The sequence below is a fragment of the Phascolarctos cinereus genome, unplaced genomic scaffold (genome assembly GCF_003287225.1).
Source record: "Phascolarctos cinereus isolate Bilbo 61053 unplaced genomic scaffold, phaCin_HiC Scaffold_4;HRSCAF=312, whole genome shotgun sequence".
NCBI lineage: Eukaryota > Metazoa > Chordata > Mammalia > Diprotodontia > Phascolarctidae > Phascolarctos > Phascolarctos cinereus.
In genome coordinates, this window is record NW_027555847.1 from 358,931,596 (window position 1) to 358,948,946 (window position 17,351).

At 38.9% G+C, this 17,351-nt stretch overlaps 1 protein-coding gene across 2 annotated transcripts in view; it reads left to right on the plus strand.

Moving 5' to 3' along the window:
* ADAMTS12 (ADAM metallopeptidase with thrombospondin type 1 motif 12) overlaps positions 1 to 17,351 on the plus strand; it is a 534,685-nt gene that overhangs the window by 488,643 nt on the left and 28,691 nt on the right. The window contains exons 22-23 of one of the 2 annotated variants that reach the window (XM_020995368.2): positions 5,883 to 6,026; positions 15,014 to 15,167. In XM_020995368.2, the coding sequence (XP_020851027.1) occupies positions 5,883 to 6,026; positions 15,014 to 15,167 (298 nt within the window). The remainder of the gene's footprint in view (positions 1 to 5,882; positions 6,027 to 15,013; positions 15,168 to 17,351) is intronic. The other variant, XM_020995376.2, reaches the window with a different exon arrangement.

Below are 17,351 nucleotides of genomic sequence, written 5' to 3' on the forward strand. Positions count from 1 at the left end.
GGGAAATGAGGAGGGAAAAGACTAAAAAGTACCAAAGATTCAGGAAGAAGAAAACTCAAAGACCTTGGACATAAACAGATAAATCAACAGGAAAAACAGTAACAACAGGAAAGATGGCCTCCAGATCTAGTCAATTAATTCAGGCATCTATAAATAAATACAGCAAAATGAAGGAAAATGATCCAACACTTAATGAGACATAGAACCCTGTGGAGTTTGAGAAGATTATGGAAAAACCATTTTGAAAAGCAATTTGGAATTATGCAAATAAAATAACTAAAATGTCCATACTCTTTGAATCAGAAGCTCTATTATTGAGTTTATACCCCAAGAAAGTCATTAATAAGAAAAAAGTCCCCATATATTCCAAAACATTTATAGTAGTGCTTTTTGTGACAGCTAAGAATTGGAAACAAAATAGATGTCTATCAGTTGGGGAATAGCTAAACAATTTGTGATTGCATGAATATAATGGAATATTATTGGGTGCACTAGGAAATGATGTGTATGATGAATACATAGACACATGGAAAGATCTATATGAATTGATACATGGTAAAGTAAGCAAAGCCAAAAAAGTGTGTGCATGTATGTATGTATGTATGTATATATACACACATACAGTAACTATAGCAATGTAAATGGAAATAGTACACAAAAAAAATCAAAAGTAAAAGTAACAATATTATAAAGATCAGATGAGACTCAAAGGAAGAGACGTGAGAAGGCACCTTCGTGGAGGTGGAAGGTCCACAGGTGTTATACATTGCACATTTTCCAACTTCTTCAAAGTATTGATCAGTAATGCTCCCTTTTTTTTCTTTCCAAAAATTATTATTTTTCACATGAGATGGCTTACTAGGAAGGGGAAAGACACATGGGCACTATGGTGATGTAAGAAATAGAAGATATCAATAAAAATTTAGAAAATAAAATCATGTAGCATTACTTAAAGAATATTGGTGTTTAAAAAGATGGGAGTTTTGTGTCAGGGAGCAGCTTGGGATCATTCAAAGGGCTGCCCAATTTTCTGAATGCAATCCATTCTACTCTCTTCATTCTCTCCTGGGATCAGCTCATTGTCCACTTGCAAAACCTATTCAAGAAATATATACTGATGGACTAATGGTTGGCTGCTCAAATAATCAACAAGTATTTATTAAGCACCAGTTATGTTCTAGGCATTCAGCTAAGTACTAGGAATCCAAAAGCAAAAGTGAGACAGTCTCTGTCCTGAAAGAACATAGATTCTATTGGAGATAGAGTGAGGTGGGTTTACAACATGGTTACAGGTAAGTAAATGCAGTCCAGATACAAACTAAGTACACAATAACTAGGGGAAAGCTAACAATTAGGAGAGTCAGGAGGGTCTTTGTATAGAAAGTGGTACGTGAGCTGAGCCTTGAAGGGACCTAGAAGTTCCAAGTGGCAGAGATAAGTTGGGAGAATACTGTGGACATGGAGAGTAACCCATTCAAAAAAGTGGAATTTCATTATACAGATGCTTACTTATAGCTGAACAATAGGTATTCTTCATCCATTTGATTTTTCCTGCATGCATTGCTAAGCTAATCTGTTTTGAGGAGGCCCTATAGCATTATGGTATATCGAACAATCATCACAATGTCATCCATAAACTCACAACTTAGAACTGAAGAATTTGAAGTCCTTGATCTAGGGAATGGTCAATAGCACACATCACCTACTTGGAAGAACCATTCTTCTTTTGTATCTCTTTCCTCTCCTCAGAAAGAGCCTCAGAAAGCTGCTTCTCAGCTACCTTCAAAATGCTGAAGCACTGTTAATCTTTTTTTTTTAAGCAAACAGTAGATTTAAGTCGCGGATCTGCAGACCTTCCCAGGCCTGTTCCTTTGGCAGAATGCTGAGGCAGAATTACAATCTTTGTGTGAAAGGAAGTTCCCTTAACTCAAGGGACCACAAAGCTACTCAATTATACTCTTTGGGCTTTGAAGAGTTTCCCTCTCTCAAGATAAAGAGGACATCAAAGGATGATATAAGCTAGCCTATGAGGTGTTTCCCCTCTCTCATTCTCACTCTGTAGATGGCACAAGAAACTAAGGCAGACTTTTCCTAAGCATACCTGGATTCTACATTGTCCAATCAGCTCTAATCATCAGAAGTCGGTTATCCCCATCAGCAGCACAGCCTGTCGTTAGTCTGCTCTCCTCATTTGGGCTCTGCTGCTGTCTTTACCCTGCTTCTTCATTCAGCTTCTCATCTCCATCAGCTTATATTGCCTTCTCTCAGCTTTTCTCCTGTGGCTTCTTTATTTTCTGATTCTCCAACTTCTGTCTGTAGTATCTAATAGCTTCTACATTCCATCCTCTGGCTTCTTAGTCTCTCCTGCCTGAAAAAAAGGACTTCCTTATATATAGTGACCCTTCTCTAGCTTAGGTTAAGTAACCCCAAATCCATATTTCTGTCAAATGTGGCACAAATAGTCAATATGCTGTCATCCAGTTGTCCCCAAATAGCTATTTGATTCAGTTTCCAGCAATAAACTTAACATTTAAAAACAGTTCTGAAAGTCATATGTAAATTAGCTTCTGGGAAACATGTACAGCAGTCATTTCTGCTGTCATTCAGTATTTTGCATCTGGGGGAGGAGAACTGCTTTTCTTTCAAGTTCTCTCTGAATCATGTCTTTCTTCTCAAGTTGTTTTTCTCTTGTGTTTTTTACACAAATATTCTATTTCTGTCCCTTTCAGCAATTAAATGTCTACATAAGGGAGGGGAACTTCACTGCATTAAGGCTTGTATAGGAGTTGCCATGAAAAAGAGCTGTTAAGGCTGCATTTTGCTCTATTCTGCTTTTTAAAAAAATCAGCAAATAATAAACATAGCAGAATTTCATAGTCTATACTTTTTAGCCAGTCATATAAAGATGGTACCTGTTCTAGCAAATGGATTGTGAGCACTGAAGTATCCCTTTCATATCTTTTCAACAAGCATATTCCATTACATGTGTGAATTGTTCTTATGAAAAGTTTTCTAGAAATAAGAAAGTAGGCATTTTGGTCAGCAGTTACTAAAGTCCGCTTGATCATCTTTTGAGGGAAATAATGCCATCCATCCATCATTTCCCCCCATTCTGGAACTCCCCTTCTTTCAGGGATCCTGGAAACTAATTCTTTAGAGCTTTCAAAGTTGTATCATCTCCCTCAAGAATTCCTTGATGGGTGCTTAATATGGACCAGCTGCTCTTTTCAATGTCATCATCTTAAGCATTTCTCCATTTCCTCCTGTCAGAGACTGAGGGATTATTCAACTATTGTCAATGATGAAAATAGATTACTGTAGAAATACTGGCAAAGCTACTTCATTTTTGTTGCTTTTTTTGGTTGTTCTTCCAGCTTTATCCATACGTTGTCTTATGGGTCTCATGATAACCTTTCAATAGATTCTCACCACTCTTCTGTTTTGTGAAATGATTTTGCTGTTAATTCTCCCTTCCCCCTTCATGCTATCCAATATTTTATAAATAACTTTATATTCTGAAAGAGTGGTGCACTTGGCTATCATATTTCTCAGTAGGGGAAGGGATCAATATTTTCTGGCTGAGAGAGTTTTGAGGGTTTTTTGGCCTTTTCTTTATGATGATTATGTCATATTGGTCAAACTAGAGGGGAAAATGATAATAAGGGCGATTGTCTTTCCAAGTAGAAAATAGGCTAAATGAGTAAGAAACAGCCATCTTATCTCCAGAGAAAGTTTGGTACAGGATTTTAAAAATGGTAGCTTTTTGAGTCCTGAAATATTAGTTTAGCATAATTTTCTTGTTGACATAGTATCTAGCATAAGTACACTATGATGATAATGCTGATAACTGTCTATTTTCACTATTTTACATGTAGTTGTTTTTTGGTAAATTCTTTGCCTCCTTCACAGCATCATAAAAATGAAATGAAATATCTGATAAGATTGTTCAAGTGATCAAAAATCTCACATAAATTTTTGTGCTTCAGAAATCCCACTTGTTTTCTGAATTTATTTTATGAGCTTTAGAGACAATACATCAGAGCTACCTGAGTCTCTCTCAACTGTATTACCCGTAATGTGGACAAGTTTATTACTGAAACTCTGTCTAGTGGGGTATCTGCTACCTCCTATGTAGAACTGAGGGGAAGAAGAAATTCCCATCTTGGTAGAAGGTGAAATAAAGATTGTGTTGCTGGCTTTCTGTTGGGTAGTTGGATCTAGTCTAAATAAAAACACATTAATTTTATGGGGCAGCTAGGTGGCACAGTAGATAGAGCACCAGCCCTGGATTCAGGAGGACCTGAATTCAAATCCGATCTCAGACACACAATAACACTTAGTAGCTGTGTGGCCCTGGGCAAGTCACTTAACCCCATTGCCTAACACCCCCCCCAAAAATGCATTAACTTTATTTTTTATTTAGTATTTAATTTTTCCCAGTTGCATGTAAAAACAAATTTTCATTTGTTTTTAAAACTTTTGGGTTCTAAATTCTCTTCCTTTCTCCCTCTCCACCCCACCTCGTTGAGAAGGCAAGCAATTCCATATAGTTCATATGTGGTCAGGCAAAACATATCCATAGTAGTCATGTTGTGAAAGTCAATGTAGATGAAAAAATTCAAGAAAAATAAAGTTCAAAAAAAAAGTATGCTTCAATCTGTATTCAGAACCCATCACTTCTTTCTCTGGGGAAGATGGTATTTTTCATCCTAAGTCCTTCAGGGTTGTAATGGATCATTGTGTTGCTGAGAATAGTTAAGTCGTTCACAGCTGTTCATCTTACAATATTACTGTTGCTTTGTACCCAGTACATTTCACTTTGCATCAACCCATGCAAGTCTTTCCAGGTTTTCTGAAAGCATCCTGCTCAACATTTCTTACAGCACAATAATAGTATTCCATCAATTACATAACCCATGCTCAACCGTTCCCCAATTGATGGGCATCCCCTCAATTTCTAATTCTTTACCCCCAGAAAAAAGCTGCTATAAATATTTTTGCAAGTATAGGTCCTTTTCCTTTTTGAAAAACACATTAATTTTACATTTTGACTCCTTGCCACTTGTACTTTTTTCATGCTTTACTCAAATAATAAGTAATATTTTGTGCTAAACAGTTGTTTGGTTTTTTTTTACTTTCTAACCAAGCATTCTTATCCCAATTACAGTTATAACCAGCATGGTGTGAGCAATGCTTTGTCTCAAGGCAATAATGTCTGGCAGAAGGAATTGTGCTTTTTCCCTCAGAGGGCATTGTTACAACATAATTATTACATGATTACAATAATATCTATATTTTACCTCTTTGTCCTCTGCTGACCCACACCAACAAACACATGGTGAAACCACCCCTGAGACACACAGTGCCCCACAGATTCACCATGATATCCCTCTCCTCAGCTCCCATGGAGCAAGGGTCAGACCACCCTATCTCCCCACAAATTGTAGCCAATGTAAGACTATCTGCTATACAGTCTCCCCCCCAATTATTTTGTTCCAGGTGAAAATATTCCTATTTATGGTAGTCATAAATAGGACATATTGTTCCTGTACTATTGACTATTTCTCTTTCCCCTAGACCCTTCCTTCCCTTGCCTTTGAAACTTATTTTCTCAACCACACCTTGATTTCTAGTTTCATCATTGGTGCTCAGTGGCTAGTAATCACTATGAGTGGTTCAGTAAGGACACAACCCCCTAGGAAATTACAGGCACATGTCATTTGGCCCATTTGGTCTCTCCAAAGTAAAGCAATATAAACCTGTGCAGTACAACCCCACAGAATCACACAAATTATTATAAAATGTAATTTCTACATGCCCAGAATTCTCTCCGGGTGACTTCCCTTCTAATTCTGTTCCATGTACTACTTTGTACTCTCCAGTGTTCCAAATCCTGTGGAGGTGGCACTCAGGAGAGGTTGGTGCATTGCCCAGGAGGCCATTGTGATTGGCAGATGAGACCTGACTCCACTAGGCATTGTAACAGTCATTCTTGTTCCCACTGGGTAAAAGGGACATGGAATTTGGTAAGATTAGTTACGTTTCTTTTCTTTTTCCACCAGCAGCGTACATCTTTATTGTTGTTTACTTCCAATCAATCAGTAGATACGTATTTATTAAGCACTTGTTATGTACCAGATACAAAACAAAGACAAAAAAAAAATAAAATGGTCCCTATTACATTCTACAGGAGGAGACAGTGTGTACCTATGTAAGTACAAACAGAATAAGTACAAAATAAACACAAGGAAGGTAGGAGAAAAGACATTAATGACAGGATGGGGAGGTGGAGCAGGTAGAAAGGAAGAAAGGAAAAGCTTTGGTAGGAGGTAATGCTGGAGTTGAGTCTTGAAGGATGTGTTTGATTCAGTGAGAAAGAGATGAGGAGAGAGTGAATTCAGGTGTGGCCAGAGTAGAGTCACGGAGATTAAGAATGGCATACCATGTGTAAGTAACATAGAAAAGGCCAATTTGAGTGGACAAAAGAGCATGGAAAGAGGAGTGATGTATGGAACTGTAAAAAATATATTGGAGCCAGGTGGTTAAGGGCTTTAAAAGCCAAACAGAGAGGCTCATATTTTATCTTAGAAGCAATAGGGAGTTTACTGGTAGGGAAGTGACATGGTCAGATCTTCACTTAAGAAAGATCATTAGCCTATTGGACTAGCTCATTGCACCCACCCAACAGCCCCATGATATAGGTAAGGCACTTTTTATTCTTCCTATTTTATAGATGCAGAACTTAAGACAGAGAGGTTCAGGGATTTGCTCAGTTGTACAGCCAGCAAGTACAGAGCCAAGATTCAAATCCGGGTCTTAGACTTCAGATAGGGTAATAATCAGTTCCTTAGTCACATTCTTTCTCCTTCCCTCTGATTCTGCTTTCTTTTTCTTCCTCCTTTCATTCATCCCCTCTTCTTTTCCTTCACCAAACATTGAGTATTTACTATACAAAAGTCACCGTGCTAGGTCTTGAGAAGTGAGAGATATAAAAAAAAAAAAAAGACAGACCCTGCCATACAGGAGCTCACAACTTCAAGGAGCAAATAAATGGTGAAGGGGGAGAAGACAAGTACTCAGAAAACAGAGACGTAGAAGAGAGTAAGCGAAGTCCAAAGTGGTATGGCAGGAAAGGAGAATTGACTTCTTTTTCTCATTCTCCCTGAAAGATAGATCTCTCTCTCTCTCTCTCTCTCTCTCTCTCTCTCTCTCTCTCTCTCTCTCTCTCTCTCTCTCTCTCCCTGTCTCATACACACACACACACACACACACACACACACACACACACACACACACACGTGTTGCTATGAATGATTTGTATATCAGGACCTTTCTTTTGTCTTTGAGCCCCTCAGGATAAATAGGCCAACCTCTTCATTTTACAAATGAAGAAACTGAGGCCTAGAGCAGCTAAAGGATTGGCCTAAGCCCACATACTAGTTAGCAAAACCAGGATTTGAACCAAAATCCAGTACTATGAGGAAGGAAGGGAAGGGTGACCACTTAGTATATAGTTGCAGCAGAACCAGAGTTTGTTCAACCAAATGGACCATAACAATGATAAGATGTTTTCTTACTTTAGAAGATTAATTCTCAGGGGCAGCTAGGTGGCGCAGTGGATAGAGCACCGGCCCTGAAGTCAGAAGGACCTGAGTTCAAATCCGGCCTCAGACCAAACACTTGATACTTACTAGCTGTGTGACCCTGGGCAAGTCACTTAACCCCAATTGCCTAAAAGTTAAAAAAAAGATTAATTCTCTAACTTACACCAAGTCAGTATCATACAAGGAAGAGAAGAAAAGACAAAGCTGATTATTCCCTAAAGTTTGTAGTACTTTAGAGTTGCCTATTAACTTGCATGTAATTCATCAGCTTCCTATGTAAATACTTGGTTGATTTAATCAAGATTACCTTGGTTTCTGACTACTTTCTCTATTTCTCCATTGTACAGTGTCTCATATAGACAACAAAAAACTAAAAGCACACCCATTTTTTTTTAACATGTTGTTATCCATTGCTTTTAGGATATCTTAGGTTATTTACACATGGTATTAATTTTATTGATTCTCCCTTAAAAGTTCAGTCAGTCTAAAGGGCACACTCCTTCATTCAGCATCTATATAGGTTCAACTGGCCTGCTCTTGAGTAGATTGCAACCAAAAAAGAGGCAGGGTACCACAATAGAAAGAATACTGGATTTCAAGTCAAAGGATCCGAGTTCAAATACTGGCCTTGCCACTTAACACATGTGTGACCTCAGGCAAGTTGCTTGATCTCTCTGGGTCTCAGTTTCTTTAGCTGTAAAATAAAAGGCTTGGACCAGATGGCCTCTACGGTCTTCTTCTAATTTTAGAAACGTGATATTTCAGATAGGCATCAATATTTATCAATATTCCCAACCCCTTTATAAAAATGCATAAAATACATGCATCAGGCTGAGTGGAGAATATATAGATGCCATCACTAAACTGGCGTTTCATAAAGATCACTTAGGATTACCCTATGTGACCAACCTTCAAAGGGTTGAAAAGTGGGCCTTATTTGGACGCTATTACTCCATAGGCTCTTAAGAGCTGAAGATAAAGATTTTCAAATCCTCTCGTAATTCCCTAAGAGCCTGGTCTGTATCATTTAAATCTTCTCTCCTTGCTTAAGGGAGCTGGAGTCTGTGGTTTTCACTCTGGCAAAGCTGCTGCTGCTGATATATTAGTAGTAATAGCAGAAAAGCAATACAGAGCATTTCTGGCTTGTAGCAGAGTCAGCTGAAAAGGATGTTTAGAAACACACTTACTTACCTGAAGAAAAGCAATCTACTCCCTTCTCACTAGTAGCCACAGGTCCTATATTTTGGTCTAACCCTGTCTCTGGTCGGATTAAGAGTTTCTTTTGTGAATTTGTTTTATTGTTGTGGATGCAGTTTTTTTGTTTTGTTTTGTTTTGTTTCTTTACAGTCAAAGAACCTCAGAGCACTTATAGCTAGGTTTGTTAAAGTTGAGAAGTGTTAAATGTGAAAGAGGAATAGAGAGATTTTGTGTTTGCTTAAGGCCTCCATAGTTACTTAGGAAGACAAGAATCCAGATTTCTAATCCTCTTAAAGAAGGCACACAGTCCATGCGGCCTTGTGATTTCAGATCCTAGGGAATAGAAGTTCTCCTTGGAGGCAGAAAAGCAAGAAGATTGGTACTGTGGTCAGTCCTATGGGAGATTAAGTCATGTATTAGACATAGTCTTTATTCTAAGATTTGTGGGGAAAACAAGGCTTACATACACAATATTATTTGAGAGTAAGACAACAACTGATAAAATATTGGCTTTGATAATTTAACAATCTGCAGTTTCAATTGTGCACTTACTCCTTCCACCTATAGATTGAACCCTCCACACCTTGTAGATAATTATAGTAATAGCTTTTATGTTGTGTTTTAAGATTTGCAAAGTGCTTATAGGACAAGCAACTTCAAAAGAATTAAGCAATCTGCATGATTCCAGAGGACCAATAATAAAGCATCCTATCCATCTCCTGATAGAGAGACAATAGGCTCAAGGTGCAGAATAAGACATGGTTTTTTTGGACGTGGCCAGTGCAGAAATTTGTTTTACTTGGCTTTTCACGTTTGTAACATGGGTTTTGTTTTGTTTTTTCTTTCTTTTTTTTCTAATGCAAAGAGAGAAGCTAGAGAGAGAAAGAAAACAGATTTTTAACTAGAAAAAATTAAACTAAATTTTAAAATCAAGTGCATTAAGTACTTGGGAGCAAAGATTACAATACACAAAGCTTCTCTGGCCCTTGGCTCACAGGGCCTGGACCTGCTGGAGAGCTTGAAAGTTCTGTCTTATATCAGACCATCATGGGGTGTGGCTAATCAACCTTTGGTCAAGGAAAAAATATTCATACTTCCTAAAAAGAAGAAAATTAGTTTATCACTTCTTACTGCCCTTACTTTCTATAACTGGAGGAGAATCAGTTGGTCAGCTACCAACTGATACTCACATACTCACATACACATACTGATACTCACAAGAATCCTTTGAGATAGATGCTATTATATATTGTATGCAAAGGACTTTGCAAACTTTAAAAGTCTCTGTGTCAGTTATTATTGTTATTTTATAAATGAGGAAACTGAAGCTCAGAAAGGTTAGGTGACTTGCCCAAGGTCACACAGTAAGCATATGAGGCAGGATTCAAATCATAGTGTCTTTGACCCCAAGCCTGGTATATTGTAGGGACAGAGTGCTGAATTTGCGTTAAGATCTGGGTTAAGAAAAGAAGAGAAGCAAAGAGGGGAAAGGAAGACAAAGGGAAGGGAAGAAGAAGAGCAGGGTACAAGAATGGGAAGAAAGGAAAGAAAAAAGGAAGAAGAGGGGAAGGAAAAGGGAGGGGAGCAGCTGTACTGAAAGAGAAAGGTAACATAGAATCTGCCAGCAGAGGAAACTCACAAGCCATTGAGGCAGATATAGAGATATGGAGCTTGAGTACTGGAAGGAGCGTTACAAGTTCCAAGGCTCATCCCTTCTGCCTGTGGCATAAATTCCATCTACAACATGGTGAGTTTCTCAAGTTAAGAAATGTTTTAAGACAAGATATAAGGAAGAGACTCAGCCAATCACAACAACCAACAGTTATTAAGCCTCTATCATGTGTCAGACATTGTGCTGGGCACTGGGAATACAAATACGAATATGTGAGAACTCCTATTCTCAAGAAACATTCTATTGAAGGAGATAGTGTGTGTGAGTATACAGAAAGAATACAAATGAAATAAATACATAAAAAAGATAATTTGAGGGAAGAAGAATCAGAAAAAATCTCATGTAAAAGGAAATTGGGTACTCTAAGAGGTCACGGTGGGGAGGGAGTGCATTCAAGAGAGGAAGGAGGAGCAGCTTGTGAAAAGGAAGACAGATAGAAGGGCATATTATGTATGAGGGACAGCAAGGAGACTGATTTGGGTGGACCACACTGTTTGTGAAGTGTATGATTAGGCTGGAAGCATAGATTGGAGCCATAAATTCCAAAATGAGGAGGTTATATTTTACCCTAGAGGTAATAGAGAGTTACTACATCTTTTGGGGCAATGGAGTGATATGATCAACTTGTGTTATAGATTATCATGGGGAGAGGCTTGAGGCAGAGAAAGGGATTGGATGCCAGAAATGTGGTTGAGGTAGAAACTGACAAAACATGGCAACTGATTGGATATGGGGTGGGGGGTGAAGGAGAGTAAAAAGTAGAGGATGACACTCAGGTTCTTTAACTTGGTGACTGGAAAGATAGCTGTGCCCTGTCATTGAAGGAAATTCAAAAGAGGATAGAGTTTAGGAGGGGTCAGATGATGAGTTCTATTTTGGACATGTTGAATTTGTAATGCCTATGGGATATCCAGTTTGAAATATCAAATACACACATACACACATATGGCATTCCACATATATATTTCATATACATATATACACATATTATATGTGTATACACTCAGTCCTATGCATAGAGATGATATGCAAGTCTATAGTTGCTGACCAAGTCAACAAAGAGAATGCAGAGTGAGAAGAGAAGAGTTCCTGGGAAACAGTGTTGGAGTGTAGCCAGAATTAAAGAGCAGGGTATAGATGATGATCCAGCAGAGTAGTCAGAGGGGCAAGTGGAGGTGCTGTAGAAAGAGGCATTAAGGGGGCAGCTATGTCACACAGTGGATAGAGCACTGACCCTGGAGTCAAGAGGACCTGAGTTCAAATCTGGCCTCAGACATATAACACTCACTAGCTGTGTGACTCTGGGAAATTCACTTAACCACAATTGCCTCACCAAGAGAGAGACAGCGAGAGAGAGACAGAGAGAGAGGCACTTCAGAAAAAACTTCAGAGGAGAGACAATCCAGGAGGAGAAGCTAGTCAAGAATGTCAATTACTGCAAAGAAGTAAAGAAGGATTAAGACTAAGAAAAATCATTAGGTTTGGTGATTGAGAGCTCATTGGTGACTTTGGACAGAACAATTTCAGTTCAGTGATGAGGGTGAAAGCCAGATTGCAAACGATTGAGTTGAATGAGAAAAAGTAGGGGCAACAAGTATAGATAATATTTTTCTAGGAACTATTAAATGGAGGAGAGAGAAAATGGTAGCTTTCAGGGATTGCTGGATCAAATGAGGAAGGGGGTTTTAAAGATAGAGAGAGCTGAGAATCTTTATAGACAACAGAGAAGGAAGCAGCAAATACGGAGAGATTGAAGATAAGTGGGAAGGGATAATCATGCAGATAATCTCCTGGAGGAGATGAGAGAGGATAAGATAAATAATATGTAGAGATGGATCATCCTTGGCAAGGAGATTGGTCACTTCTTTATCAGAGACTGAAGGAAAGGAAGAGAGAATAGAGATGGTGTCAAGGGATTTTGAGGTGTAGATAAAGAGAGAAGGGGGAACTCAGAGCACATGGCCTCAATGTCTTCAGAAGAATATGTGAAGCTAGAGGGAAACGGTAGTGTGTGATTCTTGAGGAGAGAATATTTGGAGCAGACAAATCAATTAGAAATGAGTAAAATAATTGCTTTGCTGCAGTGAGGGCCCAGGTAAGATTATAAACATAAATTTTCAATAGACCCACTTAGGGTGATTGGGTAAGAGTATCATAAATTTTAGCTAGAAGGCACTTTTAGAGTCCATTGAGTTCATCCCTCTTGTTTTACAAATGGGGAAACTGAGGCTCACAGAGTTAAAATGACTTGCCCATGATTACACAACTAGTGTTAGAGGTAGGAACAGAACTCAGGTCCTTATGAATCTACACCTTGCACTTTAACCACTATACTCCAATGCCCCTATTTTTGTTGAGCAGCACTTCAACAGAAGGGCTGGAGGAAATTAATTGGAGTAACCTAAGGCTGGGATTTGACAAGTCATGAAGAGTAAGAAGACAAGGGGCAAGGTATCCGAGAGTAAAGGACAGGGCAATCTTGAACTGATTAACCCTATGATTGAGATTGGGAAGGGAGAATAGTGAAGCCAGGACAGGAGTGATGACCTGTAAAAGTAAAGAGTGATAGAGGAGCTGGAGGTCACAGTCAAGATGAAGGATAAGTTTAGGAACTAGTATATAAGGAAAGCTGAGAATGGCACCCTGGAAAGAGCTTTGACTCTGAAGTCAGAGGTTCAAATCCTGCTGCCACTCACATCAACCCTTACTACCTTTATGAACTTGGGCAAGTCACTTAGCCTCTCTGGGGCTTAATTTCCTCATCTGTAAAATGAAAAAGTAGACTAAATGGCCACTGAGATCCCTTCTAACTATAGATCTATAATCTTATTAGATAAAAGAATGCTAGAGAAGAGGAAATACCAGACTGGAATGATTTATGTGTGGAAGGAGAAGGAACTTGTTTTGTTCTCTGTCTTTCTCAAAATCTTAATTTGTGAGACAGCCCAGGATCCTGAACCCAAGAAACTTGGGAAGAGCAGTGTCCCCCAATCTACCAGACCTGCTTTCAGACCAGCCCCTGAAGTCACCATTGGGGGGGGAAATTATTACAGAGAGGGGGACTACCATCCTTATCACCACCACCACCAACTGCTGACCAACTATAACCAACAAGCAGATAGGCAGAAGTGACAGCGCCCTCCCCCATCTAGATCACTGGTCCTGCTTTTAGCTCATTCCTCAAGTCAACATCCAGGGAGATGGCTTTTGTAGAAAAGAGACCAACCATCCCCACCACCTGCCAACTGACTGCTAGTCACAGGGAATACATGTCAGATAGCAAAGCAGAGACACACACACACAGAGACAGAGACACAGAGAGACAGAGACAGACAGAGAGAGATGGGAGGCAGCAATGTTACCACTTTGACCAATAACTTTCCTCAGACCCTGATGGAGACAGCTCAAAACCCTGAACCAAGAGCCTGGAGAACAGCAATATTCCCAACCCAGTTCCTGCAGCCACCGTTCTGGGAAATAACCTCTGTGGAAATACGCTCTGACAATTGTTCCTACAGGTGCTTAGCACTGTCAAATTTTTCAACGTTGGGAATTAGTGATTTTATCAGTGGAAATGACCTTAAGAAAGAGGCATTGCCACCTGCTTTACCATTGCATCCTAAGGATCATGAGATCTTTCCATATGACTTGCAGCTGAAAACTCCCATAGCTGTTGTCTCCTCCATTAGAATGAGCTCCTTGAGAGCAGAAACTATCTTACTTTTTGTCTATTTGTTCCCCAGCACCGAGCATGGTGCTTTGCCCATAGTAAGTACTTAATAAATGCTTTTTTCATTAACAAATTTATCCACCAAGGAGACAATTGTATAGGTATTCCCAAGTAGCTGAGGAGAAAAGGTTCAGAAGACTATAGGTATGGGTGCAATTTATGGTGCTTCTGAAATTCTAGAATCCCCTAGAATTATTCTCATCAATTAGTATATGGTGCTCTGAGCACCATCCCCAACTCCATGACAAATCCTGCTGTTACTATTATATATACTCTTATTTGTTACTTTAAAGAACCTATATTTCTATTCATGTGGTTCACCCCCTTTATATTTATGGTAGAAAGTTAAATAAAAGGATTTATTCAAAGATCTGAAACTTTCCTTAACATGATAGCCTAATCATTAGTAGAGGCATCTAGGTGGCACAGTAGATAGAGCACTGGAACTGTAGGCAGGAAGACCTGAGTTTGAATCCAGCCTCAGAGGCTTATAAGCTTTGTGACCCTGGGCAAATCATTTAACCTCTATCTGCCTCAGTTTACTCATCTGTAAATTAAGGATAATAATAGCATTTACCTCCTAGGGTTGTTGTGAGGATCAAATGACATGATATTTGGAAAGTGCTGCATAAATACTAGTTGTTATGTTAGTGCTTCATTGACTGTCAAAAATGATTCTGTTTCTTGCATCTTTCTTTTACTCAGCAATCATAGTGTTGATGTTTTACACATATTCTAGTCACCCTAAATTGGATGATTCCATAATTCTTTCTTTCCCAGAATGCCGGCTAAGCTCCTTATCTCTTTCAGTGTACCGTTTCCTGCGGTGGTGGCATTCAGCAAAGGACTGTTCAATGTATCAACCCAGAGAGCAATAAAACAGAGCACCCCAGCCTGTGTGAGTACATCCCCAAACCTCTGGAATCACAGAAATGCAATGAACAAGAATGCAGGAAAAACACAGGTAGGTTGATGGATTTACTGAGCAGGTATGAATGACTTTTTCACAAGTACCTATCTCCGTATGACTGGACTTGTATGTACACTGTGATTGTTATTATTCCCAATTTTTTCTGAGTATTACAAAACCAATTCATAATACAAACAAAAACCTTAAAAACTTGGCATAATTGAATGTCCTTTCATCTGTAGCAAGCCATTTGGATCAATAAAATTTAACTTCAGCTCCTTGAGAGCCTTGCTCATAATTCCCTTCTGTCCTTAAATTCTATTTTGTGTCATAATTTATATGTACCAGTCATTTGGTAGGAAAGGTGTCACAGCTATCAACGTCTGAGTAGGTGGAGGCATATATTTTCCAAACTCCATAGGTCTGTGTTTAGCTTTTCCTTCCTGAGATTTTGCAGGCTTGTTCCATGCTTTTATTGAAGCTTGTACCCAATTATAGTTATGTGCTAAAAAGTTGCCCTGGGGAAGAGAAATATGGTTCCTAGTTAACTCTACCCTAGTGTTCACTTTCTCTCTCTCCAAAATGAGAACTGGGGTAATTTTCTAAGATGCCTGAGGTCATTCCATATGGTTTATGTATTTGAATGTTCTGATCTCCAGATTCCAACTTACCACTGGTCGTTGTCCCTTCCTCTCCTTTCTATCTTTCCCTCTTTCTCTTCTCTCTGACTGTGAGTGTGTAGCCAAAGCCATTTCACTCTACATGACATCTCTGCAGTTTTTTATGCTGTCCTCCTAGATATTCTCTCCTCTCATCTGCTTGACCTCTCTCTCTCTCTCTCTCTCTCTCTCTCTCTCTCTCTCTCTCTCTCTCTCTGTGAGCTATTAAAGCTTAAACCTGCACTAAAACTGCACATCCTGTATAATGAACCAAATCAGTGAGGTTTCTTGACTTTTCTCCAGCAGCAATTAACAATTCAAGCATTGGAGCATGGGATGGTGAGCGGATTCCTAGGCTTAACAATGACAGTAATAATACCTAACATTTATATAATACCCCTTCTCTGCCAGACACCATGCTAAGGACTATACAAATATTTCATTTGAGCTTTACAACAACCCTTGGTAGGTAGGTGCTATTATTATCCCCATTTTCCAGTTGAGGAAACTGGGGCAAATAGAAGTTAAATGACATACCCGAGGTCAATAGCTAAGACTTGTTTGTGGTGGGCTTTGAATTCAGGTCTTCCTGACTCCAGGCCCAGCACTATCCACTGCACCACCTAGCTGCCTAGAAATTAATAAAGAAGGTGTAATGGAACCAAAGATTCTGCAGACTTATTGCAAGGTAGATAAGAATTTCTCCTATTCTGAAGGATTTCAAAGAATGATATTGCACAGGATTCCTACATAATCCATTCTAATCTTCCCTATTCATCTAGACCTGTTTCCTCTTGTATTATCTTCAGTGAAGACAGGAGAGTCTAGAATTATTCCTTTTCGTTTATTTGAAACACTTTGTATTGTTTTTAGGTAATTGGGGGTAAATGACTTGCCTAGAGTCCCACAATTAGTGTCAAGTGTTTGGTCTGAGGCCGGATTTGAACTCAGGTCCTCCAGACTTCAGGGATGGTGTTCTATCCACTGAGCCACCTAGCTGCCCCCAACACATCATATTTTTTTTTATTACTTTTTTCCACTTAATAATATCATATTTTTTCCAATTACATGTAAAGATAGTTTTGAACATTGCTACTTTTTTTTTAAGGCAATTGGGGTTAAGTGACTAACCCAGGGTCACACAGCTAGTGAACATTGATACTTTTAAAAGATTTTGAGCTCCATTTTTTCCTCCCTCCCCAAGATGGCAAGCAATCTGATATGTTATACATGTACAATCATATTAAACATATTGAAAATATTTCCACATTAGTCATGTTGTGAAAGAAGAATCAGAACAAAAGGAGAAAACCACAAGAAAGAAAAACAAAAAGCAAATAGTATACTTTTATCTGCATTCAGACTCCATAGTTCTTTCTCTAGATGTGAATAGCATTTTCCATCATGAGTCTTTTGGAATTGTCTTAGATCACTGTATTGCTGAGAAGAGCTAGGTCTATCAAAGTTGGTCATTGCACAATGTGGCTGTTACTGTGTACAATGTTCTCCTGGTTCTGCTCACTTCACTTACCACCAATTCATTCAAGTCTTTCCAGGTTTTTCTGAAATCTGCCTGCTC